The sequence below is a fragment of the Macaca thibetana genome, chromosome 1 (genome assembly GCF_024542745.1).
Source record: "Macaca thibetana thibetana isolate TM-01 chromosome 1, ASM2454274v1, whole genome shotgun sequence".
NCBI classification, from domain to species: Eukaryota; Metazoa; Chordata; class Mammalia; order Primates; family Cercopithecidae; genus Macaca; species Macaca thibetana.
The window spans coordinates 24133853-24159581 of NC_065578.1; the positions used below are offsets into that span (position 1 = coordinate 24133853).

At 44.7% G+C, this 25729-nt stretch overlaps 3 protein-coding genes across 5 annotated transcripts in view; 2 read left to right on the plus strand and 1 right to left on the minus strand.

Annotated features, from left to right (window-relative positions):
- LDLRAP1 (low density lipoprotein receptor adaptor protein 1) overlaps positions 1-25729 on the plus strand; it is a 552589-nt gene that overhangs the window by 266185 nt on the left and 260675 nt on the right. The window lies entirely within an intron of this gene.
- Positions 1-25729, plus strand: part of TMEM50A (transmembrane protein 50A) — a 126816-nt gene that overhangs the window by 46016 nt on the left and 55071 nt on the right. The window lies entirely within an intron of this gene.
- SYF2 (SYF2 pre-mRNA splicing factor) overlaps positions 7695-25729 on the minus strand; it is a 466254-nt gene continuing 448219 nt past the window's right edge. For 2 of the 3 annotated variants that reach the window (XM_050792726.1, XM_050792736.1), the window contains exons 2-8: positions 17608-17647; positions 17270-17377; positions 14488-14613; positions 13609-13726; positions 12933-13023; positions 10078-10176; positions 7695-8454 (exon numbers count right to left, since the gene is read on the minus strand). In XM_050792726.1, coding sequence (XP_050648683.1) covers positions 8289-8454; positions 10078-10176; positions 12933-13023; positions 13609-13726; positions 14488-14613; positions 17270-17377; positions 17608-17631 — 732 coding nt within the window. In that variant the 5' untranslated portion in view covers positions 17632-17647 and the 3' untranslated portion in view covers positions 7695-8288. Of the gene's footprint in view, positions 8455-10077; positions 10177-12932; positions 13024-13608; positions 13727-14487; positions 14614-17269; positions 17378-17607; positions 17694-25729 lie in introns of all 3 variants that reach the window. The other variant, XM_050792721.1, reaches the window with a different exon arrangement.

A 25729-nucleotide genomic window follows, 5' to 3' on the forward strand; every position in this document is an offset into this window, starting at 1 on the left:
GGCATGAGCCACCGCGTCTGATCTTAAAATGTGAACAGTTTTTAAAGATATTTTGGATTGTTGTTTTTAACAAACTGACCTGAAGTGCTGCTTCTGTTCCAGCAAAAAGCCAAGGAGAACCTCCCGCCCTCAGATCCCTGGGTTCTGCAGGGAGTCGCCATTTCTCAGAAACTGGATTTTGACTCTAACTGCTTGAGACTGGAGAAGCCAACCAGGGAGCGTGTAAAATTAATCTTGCATAAGTGATGAGCTTATAACGAGAGCCCCAGGGGAATAAGGCTAGTATACTGCAGAGCATCACTTAGCTACTGCTACCTGGCCGAGTGTTGCAGGAGAAGAGATCCTGGGGAAGGCAGGCTTCAGAGCTCCTTGATGTCCTATTGTTTCAAACCATCAGATTAGCAGAAAGAAGTCTCCGCTAGTTCTCCTTGAGAAAACCGCCAACACTTTCACGAGCGGGGGGCAAGTTACATGGGAATTCTACCCCCCTTGATGATTTCTGAAAGTTCCATTTGGCATTACCTTGATTTGGAGGTGAGGAAAGAAGAGCAGATGGCCGGGCGCGGTGGCTCAAGCCTGTAATCCCAGCACTTTGGGAGGCCGAGACGGGCGGATCACGAGGTCAGGAGATCGAGACCATCCTGGCTAACACGGTGAAACCCCGTCTCTACTAAAAAATACAAAAAACTAGCCGGGCGCGGTGGCAGGCGCCTGTAGTCCCAGCTACTCGGGAGGCTGAGGCAGGAGAATGGCGTGAACCCGGGAGGCGGAGCTTGCAGTGAGCTGAGATCCGGCCACTGCACTCCAGCCTGGGCGGCAGAGCGAGACTCCGTCTCAAAAAAAAAAAAAAAAAAAAAAAAAAAAAAAAAAAAAAAAAAAAAAAAAAAAGAAGAAGAGCAGATGGAATGCAGGAAATGTCCATGAGGATGACACTACTTACTGATTGTATTATGACTATATACGGCTTCTCAGCCTTTTGGCTAAGATCAAGCGATTATTACTAAAATGACTCAATCCGCCGTGCCCAGTGGCTCACGCCTGTAATCCCAGCACTTTGGGAGGCCGAGGCGAGCAGATTACAAGGTCAGAAGCTCAAGACCAGCCTGGCCAACATGGTGAAACCCCGTCTCTACTAAAAATACAAAAAAAAAATTAGCTGGGTGTGGTGGTGGGTACCTATAGTCCCAGCTACTCGGGAGGCTGGGGCAGGAGAATCTCTTGAACCCAGGAGGCAGAGGTTGCAGTGAGCCGAGATCGCACCACTGCACTCCAGCCTGGGTGACAGAGTGAGACTCTGTCTCAAAAACATAATAATAAAAAAATGAAAATAACAACTCATACCATGCCCACTTTGAAGCAGGCACTGGTCTGTACACGTCACACTCATCTGATGCTCACAATAACCCTCTGAGGTAGGTATTAATAACACGTTTTAAATCTGGGGAAAATGAGGCACAAAGTGGTTGGTTGATAATATGGACTGAATTGTGTCCCCCTAATTTATTTGTTGAAGTTTTAACCCCCAATGTGACTGTATTTGGAAACAGTGACTTTCAGGAGGTAATAATTAAGGTCAAGTGAGGTCACGAGGGTGGAGCCCTAATCTAATAGGACTGTTGTTGTTGTTGTTGTTGTTGTTGTTCTTGTTGTTGTTTTGAGACAGAGTCTCCCTCTGTCGCTCAGGCTGGAGTACAGTGGCGTGATCTTAGCTCACTGCAAACTCCACCTCCCAGGTTCAAGTGATTCTTTTGCCTCAGCCTCATGAGTTAACTGGGATTACAGGTGCCCGCCACCACACCTGGCTACTTTTTGTGTTTTTAGTAGAGACAGGGTTTCACGATGTTCGTCAGGCTGGTCTTGAACTCCTGACCTCGTGATCTGTCCACCTTAGCCTCTCAAAGTGCTGGGATTACAGGCGTGAGCCACCATGCCCGGCCATGGACTGGTGTTCTTATAAGAGGAGGAAGAGACACCAGGAGTGTGAAAGCAGAGGAGAGGCCATGTGAGGACACAGGGAGGAGGCAGCCATCTGCAAGACAGGGAGAAGGATCTCACCAGAAACCAACCCTGCCCACACGTTGGTCTTGAACTTCCTGTTTTCCAGAACCGTGAAAACATGAATTTCTGTTGTTTGAGCCACTCAGTCTGTGGTATTCTGTTATGGCAGCGCAAGTGGACTAACAGAGCGAGTTGCTGAAGATCTTTCACCCATCAAATGGAAGAGCTGGCATTTGAATCCAGGCCATTTGGCACCTGAGTCTGTGCTTTTAATTAGCTACTGGAGTGCTTCGGAGAAAGGAGAGAGTAAGAGCGAGAACTATTGGAGAACACGATGATGATCACAGGAGCCGCCAACACTCATGGACATTGACTCTGCACCAGCCCACCTTGAGAAGCACTTCCCATGGATTAGCCACTTACTCCCAACAACAATTCCATGAGGTTAGTATTATCATCGCCCCCATGTCACCAAGGCCTGAAGAGAATTCCAGTGGGGCACATTCCCTCCAGAGTCATCCCAGAACATGATGCTCTACTGCAAGCCATTCTAACGATGAGACCATTCGGTTGTGCTCAGCTCCACCACCTGGCCGAAAGCTGTGCAACTGCGCCTCCGAGTGAGAGAACCGTGTTGAGTCAAGTCGTAATAAAGCCCCCACATCTCTGAAGAGGTCTTTAAAATAAGTGGGCTAACGAGGAAGGCATCTTCACCAAGATGTCACACCTTGGAGAAAAAGGGCCCGTGGGGAGGCAACCCTGCCCTCATGGGCAGGAGCAGGGGAGAGGGGAGCACCATGAGAAGAGCAGAATTAGCTGGGACTGTTGCAGTTGAGGGCGAACAGAGCCGCCCTTCTTCCCTTGGAATAAGCAATGGCTGACGAGGACCCAGCAGCAGTCAGGTGAGAGTCAAGGGTGGCCTAACATCGTCCCTGTCCCCAGCCACATCCACCTAGAGAGAGAGAGAATACCCCCATTTCCATTTCCACCACTCTCCTGTACCTCCCTGCAAATAGGCCTTGTTTCCTTGTGTAGGTGCCCAATTTTGTCAGTCCCATGGATAGGTTAGGAAGGACTGAAATAAAAGCTCTCCATTCTGTGGGCACAGCATTTTCCAAAGGGTTAGATGTGTCTCGCAGGTAGGCACACCTGAGTAGGCCCTTTGCAGTTCTTCCTCACTCTTGCCCATTCAGTGCCCAGGAGAAAGCCTCAACTTGGTGCTAACGTATCTTTTGTATACCTCTCATATTTGCTCATATTTGAACAGTGATCAGATTTGAGATCCAGAGCCTTCCACGGGGAGCAGCGTCTGCCCTCCTACCTTTGAGGAACTCCAGATCACATGTACAGAATCCCACGATTCACGGAGGCTTTGTTCCTATTTGTTCATTCTTTTTACTCTCTGTGCTTCACGTAGGATGGTTTCTGTGCTATATCTTCGTTAATCTCTTCTGTGATATGTCATCTGCAGTCAAATCCATGCCGTACATTTCCTATCTCAGAAATTGTGGTGTTCATGTCTAGAATCTCAGTGTGGGTCTTTTTTGTATCCCGTGTCTCTTTTTAACTTTTCGATCATATGGAGTACAGTGATAACTTTTAATTTCCTTGCTTCTGCCGGGCGCGGTGGCTCAAGCCTGTAATCCCAGCACTTTGGGAGGCCGAGACGGGCAGATCACGAGGTCAGATCGAGACCATCCTGGCTAACACAGTGAAACCCCGTCTCTACTAAAAATACAAAAAAAAAAACTTAGCCGGGCGAGATGGCGGGCGCCTGTAGTCCCAGCTACTCGGGAGGCTGAGGCAGGAGAATGGCGTGAACCCGGGAGGCGGAGCTTGCAGTGAGCTGAGATCTGGCCACTGCACTCCAGCCTGGGTGACAGAGCGAGACTCCGTTTCAAAAAAAAAAAAAAAAAAAAAAAAAAAAAAAAAAAAATTTCCTTGCTTCTAACATTTGTGTCAGTTCTTGGTTAGATGGATTGATTTTTCTTCACCTTATGGGTCCTATTTTCCTTTTTCTCTTATGAGATGCTGGGCATTGTGAATGTGGCGTTCTTGGGTACTGAAGGTTTCTGTGTTTCTTTATAATTATTCTTGGTCTTTGTTCTGGAATGCAGCTAAATTATTTGCAAACAGTTGGATTCTTTCAGGTCTTTGAAGATTTTTTGGGCAAGACTCAAGCAGTGTTTAGCCTAGGGCTAATTATTTTCCACTGCTGAGGCAAGAACCTTCTCAGTATTCTACCTAATGCCCCGTGAATTGTGAACTTTTCCATTCTGGCTGGTGGGGAAAGCACTATTCCTGGCCATGAGTGCCAGGTACTATCCCCTCTAATCCTTTCAGGTGGTTCTTTCCCTCGCCTTTCGGAGTTCCTTGCATACCCATGCTGATCAGTACGCTGCCTGGTATTTGAGGGGACCCTCTAAAGACATCCCTGTAGCTCTCTTCTCCCCAGTGCTCTGTACTGCGAGCTCTTGCCTTGGTTCCTCTAGACTTTCAGCTCTAGCTCTTAACTAAGGGTGTCTACTGGGCTCCTCTGGGTTCTCTCCACACACCACAGCCTAAAAGTTCTCCAAAGACAGCAAGCTGGTGTGATCACAGCTGGCTTTCCCCCGGGTGTCACTCTTCTTCCATGTCTCATTTCCAGTATCTTGAAAACTGCTGTTTCATATATGCCATCCTTTTTTGTTGTTTTTTGTTTTTTTGGTTGTTCCACTGGGAAGGTAAACCCATTCTCTGTTAGTCCATCTTGGTTTGATGCAGAAGTCTCCTATTTACTCTGTTTTTGTTGTTGTTGTTGTTGCTGTTGAGACCGAGTCTCACTCTGTCACCCAGGCTGGAGTGCAGTGGTACAATCTCAACTCACTGCAACCTCTGCCTTCCGGGTTCAAGCGATTCTCCTGCTTCAGCCTCCCGAGTAGCTGGGATTACAGGCGCGTGTCACCACACCTGGATAATTTTTGTATTTTTAGTAGATACAGGGTTTCACCATGTTGGCCAGGCTGGTCTCAAACTCCTGACCTCAGGTCATCCACCCGCGTCAGCCTCCCAACGTGCTGGGATTACAGGTGTGAGCCACTGTGCCCGGCCTTGTTTACTCAATCAGATTTTATAATCTTCTTTACATAGATCCTGCGCTTTCTCATTAAATTTGTGCCTGAATATCATTTTTGTTGCTATTATAAGTGGACTATTTATTTCCCCCCCTTCTCCATTTCTAGGTACTTATTTCTAGAGTGGAGAAAAACTATTGTTTGCTATCATTTACATTTAATTTGTTGACATTTGCCCTGAAATTGAACCATCCTTGGGTAGGCTAGCACAAAAATAATTGCGGTTTCTGCTATTAAAAGTAGAGGCAAAGGCTGGGCATGGTGGCTCACGCCTGTAATCCCAGCACTTTGGGAGGCTGAGGCTGGCGGACAACCTGAGGTCAGGCGTTTGAGACAGGCCTGGTCAACATGGCGAAATCCCATCCCTATTAAAAATACAAAAATTAGCCAGGTGTGGTGGTGGATGCCTGTAATCCCAGCTACTTAGGAGGCTGAAACAGGAGAATCACTGGAACCCGGGAGGTGGAGGTTGCAGTGAGCCGAGATTGTGCCACTGCACTCCAGCCTGGGTGACACAGCAAGACTCCACCTCAAAAAAAAAAAAAAAAGTAATGGCAAAAACCGTAATTACTTTTGCAGCAACCTAATAAATTTATTCAACAGCAAGTAAGTGTAAAAGAAGTGAGCATCTAGGTGCAGAGGCTCAGCACTGCAAACCAAGCTCTGCTCCACTCTCCTCTTCATGCTGACTTTTGTCCTCATGCTTGCTACTTCATGACACAAAAGGGCTTCTACAACTCCAGGCCTCCTGGATGTGATCCAAGGAGGAAGGAAGGAGAAAGGGAGAAGTAGCCACCTCTTCCCATATCAGGAAAGAAAAGGTTTCTCAAGATAAATTTAGCTTGTGTCCTATTAGCCAGAATTATAACATCTGACCACCTATAATAGTCGCCCTGGGGAACCAAGCGTTTACCTGGAAATATTACAACAAATTCACAAAAAAATCTGGGTGCTGGTTGGTAATAAAGAATTAAATTAGGCAGAGGCAGGCAGATCACAAGGTCAGGAGTTTAAGACCAGCCTGACCAACATGGTGAAACCCCGGGCACAAATACAAAAATCACCAAAAAAATACAAAAATTAGCCGGGCGTGGTGGCGCGTGCCTATAGTCCCAGCTGCTCAGGAGGCTGAGGCAGGAGAATCACTTGAACCTGGGAGGTGGAGGTTGCAGTGAACTGAGATCATGCCACTGCATTTCAGCCTGGGCAACAGTGCGAGACTGTCTCATAAAACAAATTAAACCAGGCAACTCATAGACTACACACTACTCTTGCATTCTTAGAACAAACCCTGCTGAGTCACAGTGAATTGTTCCTTTAAATACATTGCCATATTCTATTCAACAATATTTTTAAGGTGTTTTTTAAGGCTATTGTGATATGCAGGATCAAAGAAGACGTAAGGTAGTGGAAATGGGAATAAAAAGATTGAAACATACTCAAAGTATTTTCAGAGGCATCAAGGCTTTGTGATAGATCTGTGATTAAATGCACATAGAAATGGCAGGAGAGGAGCTGGGCTCAGTGGCTCACATCTGTAATCCCAGCACTTTGGGGAGGCCAAGGCAGGAAGACAGCTCGAGCCCAAGAGTTCGAGACCAGCCTGGGCAACATCATGAGACCTCATCTCTACAGAAAAATAAATAACCTTCTCTTATGTCCTTTTTCACGTTGCAGGTGGATATGAAAAAAAAAAAAAAAAAAAAAAAATGCCAGGAGAGGAAACAAAGGGAGAACAGAAATTTTTTCTAAAGTGCTGTTAATTTAAAGAGAATAATTAATCACCAGTGGCATCATATGTTATGCTGCCTTTAAACACTAAAGTTGAAGTATTTGAATTTTTTTTGAGACAGAGTCTTGCTCTGTTACCCAGGCTGGAGTACAGTGGCGTGATCTCGGCTCACTGCAACCTCTGCCTCCTAGGTTCAAGCAATTCTCCCGCCTCAGCCTCCCAAAGTGCAGGGATTACAGGCACCCGCCACCACGCCCGGCTAATTTTTGTATTTTTAGTAGAGATGGGATTTCACCATGTTGGCCAGGCTGGTCTCGAACTCCTGATCTTAAGTGATCCACCTGCCTCAGCTTCCCAAAGCGCTGGGATTACAGGCATGAGCCACCGCACCCAGCCAATATTTGAAATTTTCTGAGCTTCAGATTTCTTTGAATTTAAAATGTCCCAATTAGATATTTAGCATTTCATTCAACATATAGAAAAAACAGCAATCTTTCTATCTGGAGTTTTATAAAAATATATCTATTGCAGTGATAACAGTATTGTGGTCATTTAAGTTTTTATCTTTCAGAGATACATACTAAAATATTTATAGATGAAATTACACATCTAGTATTTGCATCAAAATAAGAGTCACGAAGAAAGTAAATGGAAATAAAGATGAAGCAGGACTGGCCATGAGTTGATGATTGTTGAACAGGGTACTGGGTATATGGGATTCACCAAAGGTATTGGATGTATGGAATTTTCCATAATAAAACGTTCTTTCAGTGTTTGTAGAATGGAAGCATGTATGTGTATGAACAAATGTATACATACAAATATTTGTTTTAAATAATAGATTTAAAATGTTAGGAATTCTAATCCAAAGCATTTTATTGCTTTTTAAAAAGGGAACTGCACATGGTCAGTATCATGGGAGAATAGCTCCACTCCTTCCTGACCTCGGTCACAGGCCGCCATGAGGAGAGACTGCTCCAGCCCTCCAGTGGCCACTGCCATCTTCCTCATCACTGTCCGTGGCTTTGGAGTCCATAACCCCAAGTGGCCCCTGAGTCTAGACTCTATCAAATTCCACAATGATAGCAACAATGACTGCATCTGATGTATGCTGCTGGCAATCTTAAGCCCAAAATGCTTCAAAGATTAAACAGCCATATACATTTAAAATACATAGAAAAATAATATAATTAGAATGTATACAAAGTAGATTATTACAAAACAACTTCACTACAAGAAATACATCTTATATCCAAACACAAAAATGTGGAAATATACATGAAAGGATATATGTTTAAGAAATCACATTTTTATTTCTAAATGCTGAGTGAGAAGGCATAGACTACTAAATTCTGGATTACTGATAAAATTTCAAAAAGAACTTGATTTTGCTAGCAGAAATTTTTACCCCATTCTCAAGCTTCTATAAACAGTTCTTGAAGAGATTAGACAGCTGTTCCTCTTTCCAAATTCTGTTTAATTTCAGCTGTGTATTTCCCATAGAATCTTTCGGCTTTCTTGTTGAATTTGGCATTCCTTTCATTAATGTAGTCGATATCTGCATCATCGTTATAAGGACGTCTCCGGCTATATTTGTCTCGTTTTTCAATCCTGGAGAAAGAAGAAAATTTACAAAATTCAAAATTGCCTTCTCTTTTGATCTTAATAAAACGTGACCAAACAGGAATAAAATCTACATTTAGACTAGCACACATTGTGAGGGCTGGAGGAAACCAGGCCAGTTTTCATCACATTCAAGTTGAAACTGAATTAATGGCACAACTCAGAATATGAACTGTGAAATCCAGTAAATACAACAAATTCATCTTCAGAATGCTAGAGCAATCATCCCTTGTTGGGAACTTGACTGTACTGAAGAACCACTTAAAAGAAGATAACTATTGGCTGGGCATGGCGGCTGTAATCCCATGCCTGTAATCCCACTATTTTTGGAGGACAAGGCCTCCCAAAAGGTCCTCTGGGAGGATCACTTAAGCCCAGGAGCTCCAGACCAGGGCCTGGACAACATAGGGAGACTCCATCACTATAAAAAAAAAAATTTAAATACATTTTCTAAAAAAGAAGATAACTATAACAATATTAAATAGGCCAGGCACAGTGGCTCATGCCTGTAACCCCAGCACTTTGGGAGGCCAAGGCAGGTGGATCACCTGAGGCCAGGAGTTTGAGACCAACCTGGTCAACATGGCAAAACCCTGTCTCTACTAAAAATACAAAAATTAGCCAGGAGTGGTGGCACATGCCTGTGGTCCCAGTTACTCAGGAGGCTGAGGCAAGAGAATCACCTGAACCCGGAAGGCAGAGGCTGTGGTGAGCCGAGATCATGACACTGCGCTCCAGCCTGGGCAAGAGTGAGACTCTCTCTCAAAAAAAAAAAAAAAAAAAAATTGTATTAAATAATAACCACAGCTAATACTGAGGGCATAATATGTGCCAGACACTTTTTTTTTTTCCTGAGATAGGGTCTCGCTCTGTCGCCCAAGCTGGAGTGCAGTGCTGCAATCACAGTTCACTGCACCCTCCACTTCTTGGACTCAAGTGATCCTCCTGACTGAGTCTCCCAAGTAGCTGGGACTGCAGGCACACACCACCAAGCCCAGCTAATTCTTGTTTTTTTTTTTTTTTTTTTTTTTTTTTTTTTTTTTTTTTTTTTTTGGTAAAGACAGGGTTTCGCTATGTTGCCCAGGCTGTTCTCAAACTTCTGGGCTCAAGCAACCCTTCTGCCTCAGCCTCCCAAAGTGTTAGGATTATAGGCAGGAGCCACCACACCCAGCCCGGACACTATTCTTAATACTTTACATGTATTAACTCTTAAAATATATTTTCATTCTGCTCTACCTAATAGTCACCTCTATCAGTATTAAGAAACACAAACCTAAGTGAAGAACATTTACTACCACATTCTTGCTTCTTCAAATCAAACAGGGGAGTGGTTGTTAAAGTAAAACACTTAAAGAAGGATCATTTTTTTAGACCTTTCCTCTTCAATAGTAACAATTCAATTTCATCAATATTCTGCATCTCCATTCCAAATCAGATATATTCAACCCATACTTGCTATCCATCCCCAAACCACTATAGACAGGTCAAAAATTAGCAAGTATAATTTCTATCTTGTGAATTCATTCTAAGCACATCAGATTTAGGTGCATATTCCAAGTGCATTTTGTCATGAAGTATTTACAACGTCAGGCTGCTCTACTGAATGCTTACTGTTTTTCCAGATCTATGACCATCCTGTCAATTTCCTCTGTGGAAGGCACATGTGTTCCATGAAGAAGACTATTGGATGTTGGGAAAAACTCTTCTCCACTGAAAAGACAGCAAAATGAACTTATGGTAACACTATAAATGCTCCATTTTCTTTTTTTTCTTTTTTTTTTTTTTTTTTTTTGAGACGGAGTCTCGCTCTGTCTCCCAAGCTGGAGTGCAGTGGCCCAATCTCGGCCCACTACAACCTCCGCCTTCTGGGTTCAAGCGATTCTCCTGCCTCAGCCTCCCGAGTAGCTGGGACTACAGGTGTCCGCCACCACTCCCGGCTAATTTTTGTATTTTTAGTAGAGACGGGGTTTCACCATATTGGCCAGGCTGGTCTCGAACTCCTGACCTTGTGATCCGCCTGCCTCGGCCTCCCTAAGTGCTGGGATTACAACTCCTGACCTTGTGATCTGCCCACTTCGGCCTCCCAAAGTGCTGGCATTACAAGCTTGAGCCACTGCGCCCAGCAAATGCTCCATTTTCAAATTTCAAACTAAACTACCATACACGATAAGAAAGAAAATATACACATGTATTTACTGTGAGATCCTACTTTAATTTTTTCTTTAAAAAAAATACAGGTTGGGTGCAGTGGCTCTCGTCTGTAATCCCAGCATTTTGGGAGGCCAAGGCAGGTGGATCGTTTGAGGTCAGGAGTTCAAGACCAGCCTGGCCAATACGGCAAAGCCCTGTCTCTACTAAAAATATAAAAATTAGCTGGGCGTGGTGACACACACCTGTAGTCCCAGCTACTCGGGGAGGCTGAGGCAGGAGAAGCACTTGAACCCGGGAGGTGGAGGCTGCAGTGACCCAAGATCGCCCCACTGTGCTCCAGCTTAGGCAACAAAGTGAGACTCCGTCTCAAAAAAAAAAATTTTGTAATTAAAAGAATAAAAATAGGGTCATGTGGAGGCTGGGCACGGTGGCTCACGCCTGTAATCCCAGCACTTTGGGAGGCTGAGGCAGGTGGATCACCAGGTCAGGAGTTTGAGACCAGCCTAGCCAAGATGGCAAAATCCTGTCTCTACTAAAAATACAAAAATTAGCTGGGTGTGGTGGCGGGTGCCTGTAATCCCAGCTACTTGGGAGGCTGAGACAGGAGAATTGCTTGAACCTGGGAGGCTGAGGCTGCAGTGAGCCAAGATCACACCACTGCACTCCAGCCTGGGCAACAGTGCAAGACTCCATCTCAAAAAAAAAAAATAGGGCCATGTGCAGTGGCTTATACCAGTAATCCAGGCACTTTGGGAGGCTAAGGTGGGCACATCACCTGAGGTCACGAGTTCGAGACCAGCCTGGCCAATATGGTGAAACCCCATCTCTACTAAAAATATAAAAAAATTAGCCAGGCATGCTGGTGGGCACCTGTAATCCCAGCTACTTGGCAGGAGAATCACTTGAACCCGAGAGGTGGAGCATGCAGTGAGATGAGATTGTGCCACTGCACTCCAGCCTGGGTGACAGAGCAAGACTCTGTCTCAAAAAAAATAAAAATAAAAATTAAAAATAAAAAATTACAGAATTGAAAGGAACCTAAGTCATCAACTCCTCCAACACCTTCACTCTACAGATCAAAGAGCCAACAGGCAGAGAGGCTCCAGGACTTATCAGATGTCACAAAGTGCTAGGGACAGAGGTGGGATTAGAGCTCCATCCTGAGGTTATTTCCTTTTCCACTAAAGCAAACTGCCAAACTACAGCAGCCCACCACCTGTTTATGAAAAGAGGATTCATTTATGAATCCTCTGCAGCTGCTTTTGCACTGCAGCAGCACAGCTGAGTAGCTGTGACAGAGATTATATGGCTCACAAAGCTGAAAATATTTACTATCTGGTCCTTCACAGAAAAAGTTTACCAACCCCAGCACTAAAGCATTATGCCTCCTAAAATATCTCAGTAACTACAACAATCAGAGTGTTAACCAATCAACAACCAGTCTTAGAATGCCCAGTTAAGAAAAAAACAAAAAACAGGTGATTAATTGCTGTGAAGCAAGCAATAAACAGTGCTGTCAAAACAGAGACTAGGCCTGGCACAGTGGCTCACACCTGTAATCTCAACCCTGTGGGAGGCCAAAGGCCAAAGAGAGAGGATCACTTGAGGCCAGGAATTTGAGACAGCCTGAGCAACACAGTGAGATCCCGTCTCTACAAAAAAATTAATTAGCCAGGAATCGTGGCACATGCCTGTAATCCTAGCTACTGGGGAGGCTGATGTGGGAGGCTCCCTTGAGGCCGAAGTTTGAGGTTACAATGAATTATGATGGATGGTGTCAATGCACTCCAGCTTAGGCAACAGAGCGAGACACTGTCTCTTTAAAAAATAAAATAAAATAAAAAAACCAGAAGGGCCAGGCAAGGAAGGGCCAGGCACAGTAGCTCACACCTGTAATCCCAGCACTTTGGGAGGCCGAGGTGGACGGATAACTTGAGGTCAGGAGTTCAAGACCAGCCTGGCCAACATGGTGAAACCCCATCTCAGCTAAAAATATAAAAATTAGTTGGGCATGGTGGTGGGCACCTGTAATCCCAGCTACTCGGGAGGCTGAGGCAGGAAAATCACTTGAACCCAGGAGGCAGAGGTTGCAGTGAGTTGAGACTGCACCATTCAGTGCACTCCAGCGTGGGCAAGACAGCAAGACTCCGTCTCAAAGGAAAAAAAAAAATCCAGAAAAAAGAGACCACCCTTAGACAGCTATTAATAACCCATACCTTAGTATTAAAGTATGTTTCTATTTATGTATACATACACACACACAAACACAAACACACAAATATATCCACATCAGCTCAGGATGAAAAAGGACTCACTGTTTTTCTCTCAGTCTCTCATATGTTTCCATGTCAGGTTTGATCTGCTTGGTCAACCGATGATACTGGCGTAACTGGGCAGCAGCATAATCTAAAAATATAAAATCAGAATCTGAGATAATATATTTCCTTGTTTGGACCTTCCTATTGAGAGAAAAATCTAAATTATCATAAGTAAGTATCGTTTATCCAAAATGCTTGGAATCAGAAGTGTTTCCGATTTTTTTCAGATTTTGGAATATCTGCATTATACTTAAATTCAAAATCTGAAATGCTCCAATCAGCATCTCCTTTGAGCATCACAGCATCATGTTGGCACTCAAACAGTTTTGGATTTTGCAACATTTTGGATTTCAGATTTTCAGACAAGGGACACTCAATCTGTGTGAAGTAATATATGCCCAAAACACTATTCTAAGCATAGCTTCTATCCTGAAGATGCTGACAAACAGACTTTGATAAATTTTACCATCAAGTATTTAAAAATCCGGCTAACTGAAGCACAGCCTTTTTTTTAACTTCTGTCCTAAGAGACGTATTTGTACTTTTCTTGGTCTTTAGGCCTCATCAAGAATATCCCATGAAGCACAAGAGGCACATCCTTTCTTGAAACCAGAAACAATGAAAGAAATGACTAACAGCCCAGTCAATAAAGTTCAATAAAGGTCAATCTGACCTGAAAATCCCAGATCAGGGTTTTTCCTCTTCTTTTTCCTCTCCCATTTTTCTGCATCTTCTGCACTGATCTCCAGCAACTTCACTTTCTCATAGTCTTCTCCTCTTGATGCACATTCCTAAAAAGAAGAAAAAAGCTGACACCTACAATTATGATACAAGCAATAATTTCATCTACTTTACATCAAGAAAGATCCAATAAATATTAACCAATATTTTAATAGTATTTTTTTAGTTGGAGTTTCACTGGCTCTGTCACCCAGGCTGGAGCTCAGTGGTGTGATCTCAGCTCACTGCAACCTCCACCTCCCAGGTTCAAGGGATTCTCATGTCTCAGCCTCCCAACTAGCTGGGACTACAGGCACATACCTCCATGACCGGCTAATTTTTGTATTTTTAGTAGAGATGGGGTTTTGCCATGTTGGCCAGGCTGGTCTCAAATTCCTGACCTCAAGTGATCTGCCTGCCTCAGCCTCCCAAAGTGCTGGGATTACAGGCATGAGCTACTGCACCCGGCCACTGTAATAGTATTTAAAGGAAATTTGGAAATACACTATGGTATATAAGTGAGCACATGATACTTATTGAGTGTTAATCAGGTGTCAGACCTTGTTTTAAATGTTTTACATGCATTAACTCACTGAATTCATAATGAACTCAAATAATTATTGTTACAGTTCCTGTTTTATTGATGAGAAAACAGAGGTACAGAGAAGTCAAATAAACTCACCCAAAGTGTCGCAGTCGGTACTGAACAGAACCAGAATTTCAATTCTGGCAGCTTGGCCTAAGAGCCAGTGTATTCAACCACCATGTTGTAGTGTCTTGATACAACAGAATGATTGACTAAATCACTTATGAAGATAAAACAGTTCCTAACCTTTTTCTTTTCTTCTTCCTGTAGTTCCCACTCCAAACGAGCTTTTTTGGCTTCCCAATTTGCAGGTAATTTTAGTCTTTTATCTTCTTCCACAACTTCCTGGTGATTTAATTTACGAGCTTCATTCTAAAACCGTAACACAAGAAGTCTGTCAGCTAAAACATGAAAATAAATCCAGATACATTTTGCCTTCTTTGAGGAGGGTCAGGCAGGACATATTAATAAGGTGACCCCATTTTATCCTAAAAGCAACAGACAGCCATCATAGTATTTTAAGCCAGGGAATGGCCTAATAGGGTCTACATTTTTATGTAATCAAGAAAAATGTGTTGAGTTGCACTGGTTTGCTGTTCCAGAGCCCTGGGGGTTAAAATCAGCTTTGCCTCTATTGAGTTGTGTGGTCCCTTTTTATTGGATCAGAACAAGGTTTTGCAACATTGGGGACCATACTATAGTGGCACTTAAGTAGACTTTATTTGGCATTAATATTAAATCGGACAGGCATGGTGGCTCACGCCTGTAATCCTAGCACTTTGGGAGGCTGAGGCAGGTGGATCACCTGAGGTCAGGAGTCCAAGACCAGGCTAGCCAACATGGCGAAACCCCGTCTCTACTTAAAATTCAAAAATTAGCCAGGCATGGTGGCGCACACCTGTAATCCCAGCTACTCAGGAGGCTGAAGCAGGAGAATCGCTTGAACCCAGGAGGCAGAGGTTGCAGTGAGCCAAGATTGCACCACCGCACTCCAGCCTGGGTGACAGAGCAAGACACCTCAAAAAACAAAATTACATCACATGATGTGAAAGACACTTTCTTTTTTTTTTTTTTTTTTGAGACAGAATCTCACTCTGTCACTCAAGCTGGAGTATACTGGAGCATCTCAGTTCATTTCAACTTTCGCCTCCAGGGTTCAAACAATTCTCCTGCCTCAGCCTCCCAAGTAGCTGGGATTACAAGCATGTGCCACAATGCCTGGCTTATTTTTTGTATTTTTAGTAGAAACAGGGTTTTGCAGTTTGGCCAGGCTGGTCTCGAACTCCTGGCCTCAAATGATCTGCCCGCCTCAGCCTCCCAATGTGCTGGGATTACAGGCATGCACCACCACACCGGGCCTCAATTATCTTTTAATCCTGATTCAAGAAAAATGCCTCAATTTGGGTTAGAGGATTTAATACCTATCTTAATGCCTCTAATGCTTTCCAAGTTCCCCTCCTTTTAAAAATATTTTCACAGTTTACATTGGCAAATGAAAAATGAAAGGAATTTGAAGTACCATTGAAGAGTCTTTTTTTTTTGAAGCTTGGGGTAGCGGGGAGAGGTGTCTATTTTTAAATAAACCTAATTGTATAAAACAAAATGAGTATATCATCTTAAGGAAAACTTAAGTTAGACATTTCTTAGGTCATAAGCTGGTGGCAGTTTGTCCATGAAGCCCTGCCTCCTAATTTCCAAACATGTGTTCCTTACACAATCACTCTAAATATTTAAGCATGTCCTTTTAATTGTTTATTAGATTAACTTTCCCTAGGCAAAGAGAGATACTCCTCCCAACTACCATCCCTAGTATATTCTTGGCTCTGGAAAAGTCCTGCAATTAAAGACACCAAGAACACACGTATGGTCAACAAAGTTGAGTCTGTTGCATAGAAGAAGAGAGCAAACCACGGGGAACTGTGGGCATTTGAGTGAAAGGGCGTTAGGAGGGGCTCGTTCCAGGATTTGGGTTTGTATCAGGTGACTGGGGGGAGGGTTAAGGATCTGGATTGAGTACTGTCAGAAAGCAGAGGCTTTCTACAATTAGGTATCTTAAATTTTTATATAGGAGGCAGAAGTAACAGAGACTAATGCTGTATTTGGTAATAACTGTCACTGGTGTTAGCCAGAATAAAGAAATACGTGGTCATTCTTGTGCTTCAAGAAGTCTTCTTTGTTTTGTCTCACTACAACAGTCAGAGTGATTTTGGGGTTTTGTGAATCCATGGCCTGTCAGGTCACTACATGCTGAAATAGGGGCTGCTTTTCTCTTTCTCAGCTCCAACTGCAGCCAGCTATTTGCTGGACTCTTATCCCTAATACAAATTTTCTTTGAATTTGTTCCCTTTGCTTGGATTCTCTTTCTCTAACTCCTTTAGTTGTCTGGCTTTCAAACAGTAGTTTAGGTGTCACCTATTACGAGGCACCCCCTGGAGACCCACAAACTGCATTCATCTCTCCTCCTCTGCACTTCCAGGGCACTTAAGACATCCGATTCCCTATCAACTGGCTGAACTACCACGCTGTAGACTTTCAAAGGTTTCCCATTATTTTTTTAATTTTCTTTTTATTCTTTTCCCCCAGAAGTCCTAGAGACAGATGATTATTTTCTCCCTTTTCAAACAGATTCTGATAGAAGATTATTTTTTAAATCAAGTGAACCAGGTCTCTTACTGACACAAGTTTCTTCCTGTCTCTAGCTCTACATATTTCCCTAGGTAAAATGAAGAATTTGTTAGAATCACAGAGCAGGGAGGTTGTTAGTAATGGAGACTCGCAAACCTAACCCAGATACATTAAATTGGATGTGGGTAGGAGGGGGGCTAGAGTGAACAGGTATATTTTCAAAAGTTCTCATAACGATCCCCATGTGCTGCCAGGGTTGAGTACCACCGAACAGAGCTTTCCTCTCAGATGATCCTGCTCTGTTGGTCTGTCAGACGCAGTGGTGTGGCTTCCTCGTCCCCTCTACAAAAGCGCAAAGGCTTGGCCAGGTGACGGATCTGAGCCGGCCTCCAAGACTACTCACCCGCAACAGGTGCAGCTCCCGGAATTTGCGCAGTCTCTGTTCGCGCTTCTGAGCGGCCAGCTCTGCCGCCGCAGTGAGGGACCCCTCTTCCGCGCTGTCCACCAGCACCTGCGGCAAAGAGAACTGGCTTCAGGCAGAGCCAGCTCGGCTTCTCCCAGGACGGCCCAGGCCGAGTCCCCGCCGGTCCCCACAGGCTGGGCCTAGGGCCTCCACCGCCGACTTGATCCCAGTGTCTGAGCCTCCTTGAAGCGAAACTAGACTTCGCCTCCACCTCTCTCCAGGCCGCTCCCCGGAACCCTCACCAACAAAACCCCCGGTGTAGAGTCGCTCGAACTCACCTCGGACGCAGCGACAGCCGCCATCACAACCTTTCTCTCTTGCCACTTCCGGCAACAACATACAGCACTTCCGTCAGCCTTCAGACAACCGGGCCGATGCGTACAAATGAGCTACCATAAGCCCCGCCCCTTCCGGGCGGCCTCCGGAAGTTGGGACCCTTTTGCTGTGAAACGTTTTGGATTGGGCAGGGTCTCGCGCAGCCGCGAGAATCCGCGTGGGCAAGGACAGCGGGAGTTGAGTCGCCAAGAAAAGGGTTGGGAAGAGCTCAGAATCGGAGGACTAGAAAAAAATGACCAAAAGGAGTCTAATAGAAACTCCCCTACTCTGAACGCTGTTCCTGGAAACCGCCTTTTCAAAGAGTGAGAGAAATCTAACATGGCTCACTCCAACTTGCTTCTAGCCTCGCAGGGCGGCTGTCTTCGCTCATTCCTGGGCATAAACCAAGCTCACCATGGGAGAATTTATAGTTTAACTTTTAAGCAAGGATGAGCATAGTCCCTCCCTTAAACAGTCCCCCGCCTTGTTCGGGGGCTGAAACTGCCTTTATGAAATTAATGAAAGACCGGGAGGTTAGGTATATGAGGGGCGAATTCTGCTAAAATGTAGTAAACAATAACCAGCCATTGTTTCGGAGGACATCGGATGTGTAACTTCCCCAATTACTCCTGTAGATAACGTCGTTATTGTAGAACCTAAGATTGGTCTTTTGAGGCATTTTTGAGACTTTCGCATTCTGGCAACTAAGTGACCCCACCTGGACTCGTGACTCATGACCCAACCGCTTCCTCTGCCCCACTCCTCCCCCAAGAGGCGGGCTCAGCTGTTGAGGAGTGTAGTCCACACCCCTATGATTGCATCTCCAACCAATCAGCAGCACCCATTCCCTGTTGCTCTGCCCACACCAAACCAGCTGAAAAACACTAACCTCTGGGCTGACCCTTCAGGAAAACTTACTTGAGTGGTAACCCTTCTTCCCTGAGGCCAGCGTCACATTAATACAACTCTACTGCAGTAGCACTTCTCTGTGAATTGGTTTTGTCTGTAGTGGGCAGGAAGAACCTGTAGTGCCATTCATTCCCGTAAGTGGAAAGTTCTTTCCGTTTAGAGCTTAGCATGTTGTCACCTTCTCCAAGAAGCAGGTCTTGGCCAGGTGTGGTGGTTCATGGCTGCAATCCCAGCAAATTGCCGGGCCGAGGCGGGAGGATTGCTTGAGCCCAGGAGTTCAAGACCAGCCTGGACAACAAAGTGAGAATCAGTCTCTAAATTAAAAAATAATACAAATAAAAAGAATTTTTGTTTGTGTGTGTGTGTGTGGTTTTTGTTTGTTTGAGACGGAGTCTTGCCCTGTGACCCAGGCTGGAGTGCAATGGCACTGATCTCGGCTCACTGCAACCTCCGCCTCCCAGGTTCAGACAATTCTCCTGCCTCAGCTTCCCGAGTAGCTAGGATTGCGGGTGCCTGCCACCATGCCCAGCTACTTTTTGTATTTTTAGTAGAGACAGGGTTTCACCGTGTTGACCAGGCTGGTCTTGAACTCCTGACTTCGTGATCCGCCCACCTCAGCCTCCCAAAGTGCTGGGATTACAGACGTGAGCCACCGTGCCCAGACATAAAAATAAAGTTTTAAAAAAAGAGGCAGGTCTTCCCTGACTACCGTCTCACTTTTAGTACTGTCACTATTTTAATTCTTTCCAATTGCATAAGTTTTCTTTTTGTCTGTCCATTTTCTATTTTCCTCATCAGCGTTATTACTGGAGAACAGCAGGGTCCACCCATCTTGTTTACTCTTACATGCTCAGTGGAGAGGCAATGCCAGAATTACTAACAGTGCTAAAGTTATTAAGATAATTCAGTAAGGTGCTGGATATAAGAGGAATATATGAAAATTATTTTTTTCTGCACTAACAACTACTAGTTAGATACAGAAATGAAAAAGTAATCCCTAAAATGAAAAGATATCTAGGTACAAAATGTAAATAGTAACATAAAAATAAAAAATACTTTGAAGTAAATGAAATCTGAATAAATGGCGGATAAGCTATTTTCTGGTTGGAAGACTTAATATCATAAAAACAATTATCACAAAGGAGTATCTCAAATGAGTTTATAAATGTCACATTATTCCCATCAGAATCTCAGTGGGTCATTGTTTTTGTTTTTTGGAACTGTAAAATAATGTGGCAAAAATCTTAAAAGTTCAACAACACACTGTGTTGTTAAGACCAAAGAAAGATGAATCCTACACATATTGCTGATAGGACTGAAGATTGATTCAATCCCTAGGGAAGGCAATTTGGCAGTACCTGTAAAACTTAAGGCATTTACTCTTTGACTCAGCTATCATAATTCTGGGAATTTATGTTACAGTTACACATGTGTGAAAGGAAAATAAATCTTGGGGCCCCAAAATCACTAAGCCAAAGGGAAAAGTCAAGCTGGGAACTGCCGGGGCCGGGCGCGGTGGCTCATGCCTATAATCCCAGCACTTTGGGAGGCCGAGGCGGGTGGATCACGAGGTCAGGAAATGGAGACTATCCTGGCTAATATGGTGAAACCCCGTCTCTACTAAAAATACAAAAACAAAATTAGCTGGGCGTGATGGTGGTCACCTGTAGTCCCAGCTACTCGGGAGGCTAAGGCAGGAGAACGGTGTAAACCCGGAGGCGGAGGTTGCAGTGAGCCGAGATCGCGACACTGCACTCCAGCCTGGGCGACAGAGCAAGACTCCATCTCAAAAAATAATAATAAAAATAATAATCACTTAGGTTCAGAAGTTCGAGACCACCTTGGGCAACACAGTGAGACTCTGCCTCTACAAAAAATTAGAAAAATTAGCTGGACGTGATGGTGTACACCTGTAGTTCTAGCTGCTTGGCAGGCTGAAGTGGGAGGATTGCTTGAGCCCAGGAGTTTGAGGCTACAGTGAGCGGTGATCACGGCACCACACTTCAGCCTAGTCAACCAAACGAGAACCTGTCACAAAAATTAACAACAACAACAAAAAATACCAAGGAAGGGCTTGCCTTATGAGGAATTAAAACTTAATAAATGGCTTTAGTAATGAATACAATGTGATACACAGGAAATGACACATAAATCAGCAGAACAGAATAGAAAATTTATAATGAGATTCAGTGGAAAAGTGATGCTTCATGGAATAAATAGAGCTTGCATAATTGGCCTAAATCTGCACAAGACAAAACCAGTTTCTTATCTAATAGAATATGGAAAAACAACATCGCCACAAGTCCAGAAATGAAAAATTAAAACAAGCTGGGTACGGTGGCTCACGCCTGTAATCCCAGCGCTTTGGGAGGCTGAGGCAGGCGGATCAAGAGGTCAGGAGATCGAGACCATCCTGGCTAATACAGTGAAACCTCGTCTCTACTAAAAATACAAAAAATTAGCCGGGCGTGGTGGCGGGTGCCCGTAGTCCCAGCTACTCGGGAGGCTGAGGCAGGAGAATGGCGTGAACCCAGGAGGCGGAGCTTGCAGTGAGCCAAGATTGTGCCACTGCACTCCAGCCTGGGTGACAGAGCGAGACTCCGTCTAAAAAAAAAAAAAAAAAAAAATTAAAACAATTAAATGTGGTTTTAGGCTGGGCGTGGTGGCTCACACCTGTAATCCCAGCATTTGGGGAGGCCAAGACAGGCGAATCACAAGGTCAGGAGATCGAGACCATCCTGGCTAACACAGTGGAACCCTGTCTCTACTAAAAATACAAAAAAATTAGCCACTGCACTCCTGGGCGACAGAGCAAGATTCTGTATCAAAACAAAACAAAACAAAACAAAATTATATGTGGTTTTGTCACTCTTGGATTTTCCAGGAAATCCAATAATTATTGGGGAAGAGTAGTGCTTGTATCCTTCTTATTTTACTGTTATTAAGAATCCTGGCTGGCATGGTGGCTCAAGCCCGTAATCCCAGCACTTGGGAGGCCAAGGCAGGAGAATCCTTTGAGCCCAGGAGTCCAAGACCAGCCCTGGCAACATAGCGAGACTTAATCTCTACAAAATAAAAAATTAGCCAAGCATGGTGGCCTGCCCCTGTAGTCCCAGCTACTCGGGAGGCTGAGGTGAGAGGATTGCTTGAGCCTGGGAGGTCAAAGCTGCAGTGAGCCCTGATTGCACCACTGCACTTCAGCCTGGGTGACACAGCAAGACCCTGTCTCGAAAAGAAAAAAATTCCTATTCATTCTTTTCTCCATTCCTGCCAGTAAAATTGAGCTCTATATTACCAATTTGTTTATACCGTAAATTAAAATCTGCAAGTCTGACCTTAAAAAAAAGTAAGTGTTCATAATTAACTAAAGAAGTTTCTGGAAGTGATAAAAAAAAAAAAAGCAGTATAGAAAGGAAAGGGAAAGATTATGTGTGGTAAAAATTGCTCAACAACTCTGATTTTATAAGGATGTATTAAGAATATTCACAGGACTTTCAACGTTACTTTTCTGTGCAACATGATAATGTATGATTTTTTAAAACTGGGCTGGGTGCAGTGGCTCACACCTGTAATCCCAGCACTTTGGGAGGCTGAGGTGGGTGGATCACCTGAGCTCAGGAGTTCGACACCAGCCTGGGCAACACGGTGAAACCCCGTCTCTACTAAAAATACAAAAAAAAATAGCTGGGCATGGCGGCGTTCACATGTAGTCCCAGCTACACGGGAGGCGGAGGCAGGAGAATCATTTGAATCTGGAAGGCGGAGATTGCAGTGAGCTGAGATCACACCACTGTACTCCAGCCTGGGCGACAGAGTGAGAGTCTGGCTCAAAAAAACAAACAACAACAACAAAAAACCTGTTCTGAACTGTATCATTTCTCTATTGTGGCATAACAAATTACCCCAAAACTTGGTACCTTAACATAAGTATTACTTTATAGGCTGGGCGCGGTGGCTCAAGCCTGTAATCCCAGCACTTTGGGAGGCCGAGACGGGCGGATCATGAGGTCAGGAGATCGAGACCATCCTGGCTAACACGGTGAAACCCCGTCTCTACTAAAAAATACAAAAAACTAGCCGGGCGAGGTGGCGGGCGCCTGTAGTCCCAGCTACTTGGGAGGCTGAGGCAGGAGAATGGCGTGAACCCGAGAGACGGAGTTTGCAGTGAGCTGAGATCCGGCCACTGCACTCCAGCCCGGGCGACAGAGCAAGACTCCGTCTCAAAAAAAAAAAAAAAAAAAAAAAAAAAACATAAGTATTACTTTATTATTATCTCTCATAGTTCTGAGAATTGGTGTGGTTCTCACACAGGGTCTCTCATGCAGTTGCAGTCAGATTAGGGGCTGGGGCTGGAATCCTTGCAAAGGTTTCCTCACTCAGAAGTCTGGTGGTTGATGTTGGCTGTCTGCCTGAACACCCACACCTGGCCTCTCCATTGGCCTGGGCTTCCTCAAAGCATGGGGGCTGGTTTTAAGAACAAGTATCCCAAGAGAACTAGGTGGAATCTGTGTTTCACTTTTTATGATTTAGCCTCAGAGTTCACACAGTGTCTCTCCCTCCATTGTCACAGATTCAAGGATTAGGGAAACAGACTCTACTTCTAGATTGAAGGAGTGCCAATGTCACATTGTAAAGACTAGCATATACGATGGAAGATCTTCCAGCATCTAGAAAAATTCAATTAGACACATTACTTGTTCTGTTGTTAATAAATATGTATAAAAATAATTTGAACAGATTTCTTATAAGACTCCAATTTTTTTAATTGTTGCCATATCCTGTTGAAAAAAAAATTGTGCTAGATATTTTCTGTCTGCCCTGTTAGAACTACTCTCCACTGGTCTCCATGTTCTGTGTCCCTGAGTGCTGGCCTGAATGGACTGCATTAGTAAACTCTCTTGCCCTCTGCCTTCCTGGGTCCTGCCAGTGCATAGTACCTATATAAGATCAAAGGTTTGGAAGAAATGAGGTCAAGGTATTTATTCCCTAGCTGGATTATGGATTTGGCATATTTCTGTAGGCACCACTTCCGTCTGAAGACTATCTTCTATCCCTACATTTTCTTTTTTTTGAGACGGAGTCTCTCTCCATTGCCCAGGCTGGAGTGTAGTGGCGTGATCTCAGCTCACTGCAACCTCCACCTCCCAGGTTCAAGCAACTCTCCGGTCTCAGCCTCCCAAGTAGCTGGGACTACAGGCACCTTCCAACACACCCGGCTAATTTTTATATTTTTAGTAGAGACAGAGTTTCACCTTGTTGGTCAGGTTGGTCTCGAATACCTGACCTCAGGTGATCCACCTGCCTCGGTCTCCTAAAGTGTTGGGATTACAGGCGTGAGCCATCGCGCCTGGCCTAACCCTATACTTTCTGGGTTCTCATTGCTGCTCCCTTCTTTTGCCTCTTTAGGGATAGTAGTAGTGATGGATCCGGATCCCCCTATTGCTAGCCCCGGCATGCTTCACTCTTTGGTTTTTCTTACCCAGTCTACAACTTTATAAGCAGTAATTACTTAGCATACATAAGCCTAGTAATATAACTTTCAAAACCTCTAATTCTGATAAGGGATCTTACTGAAAATAATTTTATAATTGACTTTATTTTTAAGAGACAGGGTCTCACTATGTTATTTAGGCTGATGTCGAACTCCTGGCCTCAAGTCATCTCTCCATTCTCAGCTTCTTCCTCTGAGTAGCTGGGATTACAGGCATGAGCCACCATGCCTGGTTTATAATTAACACTGTTTTCTTAAAGAATGTAAATACCCATAATATTGCTCTATCAAATCATCTATAACATAGAAAACAATCCTGTTACTCTGCCATATTTGCTTTTTTTTGAGACAAGGTCTTGCTCTGTTGCCTTGCCTGGAGTGCAGTGGCACAATCTTGGCTCACTGCAACCTCTGCCTCCTAGAGGATCTCCCACCTCAGCCTCCCGAGTAGCTGCGACTACAGGCACCTGCCCCTATGCCCGGCTAATACTTCAATTTTGGGGGTTGGCACGGTCAGAGGTAGAGACAGGGTCTTGCTCTGTCGCCCAGGCTGGTCTTGAACTCCTGGGCTCAGGTAATCCTCCCACCTCAGCCTCCCAAAGTGCTGGGATTACAGGAGTAAGCCACAGTGCCTGGCCAAATATGTTATTTTAATAGAGGTTAAGAAATGTCATTTAAATTAACTACATTAGGCCGGGCTCAGTGGCTCTTGCCTGTAATCCCAACACTTCGTAAGGCCTAGGCGGGTGGATCACTTGAGGTCAGGAATTCCAGGCCAGCCTAACCAACCGTCTCTACTAAAAATACAAAACTTAGCCAGGCGTGGTGGCAGGCACCTGTAATTCTAGCTACTCAGGAGGTTGAGGCAGGAGAATCACTTGAACCCAGGAGGCAGAGGTTGCCGTGAGCTGAGATCGCCCCACTGCACTCCAACCTGGGTGACAGAGCGAGATTCGCTCAAAATTTTGGGTTCAAAAAAACCCAAAATTAACTACGTTAAACAAGTAATTACACTTATTTAATTACATTTATGTAAGTGCTGCAAAGATGAAAATGTATGAAGAGCTGTAACAGGGGAAACTGACTTTTCAAGTGGTGAGCTGGCTTCCCTAAAGAAAGGCATTTAAGGAAATCAGAGGAAGGAGGGGGATAGGTTTTTGTTTTTGAGACAGGGTCTCACTGTCACCCAGGCTGAGATCATGGCTCACAGCCTCCTCGTATCTCCCATACATGTCCAGGTTTCTCCACCCAATGCACCTGCGCACAGGCCTAGCCCAATCAGACACACCCCAGGACTGCCAGGGGCGGGGACTGTCTTCTCCACTCTAGAGGTACCCCAGGAAGGGCCGGTTACGTTTCGTCCGGAAAAGTGAGGCCCGGGGTTCCACTTAATTGTTACCGGAAGTGGGGGGAAGCATTGCCAGGGGAGGGCAGAGACTGTGACTGACCAGACGGGTGGCAGGCACTTGCCTGGGGGTAGCGAAGTGGTGGCGTTTGCGGCTAGGTCTGTCCTAGAGAAGGATGCGATGCCGGGGGAGACGGAGGCAGAGACATTGGGACTGGGTCGTCGGCCAAGGGCCTCTGAGGCCAAGCCACCGCCCCCCCGAAGACGCTCCTCCTCAGGGCGAAAGCGCAGAGACCGCAAATCCTAGGCGCTGCTACGGAAACTGATGCAGAGTCTAGGA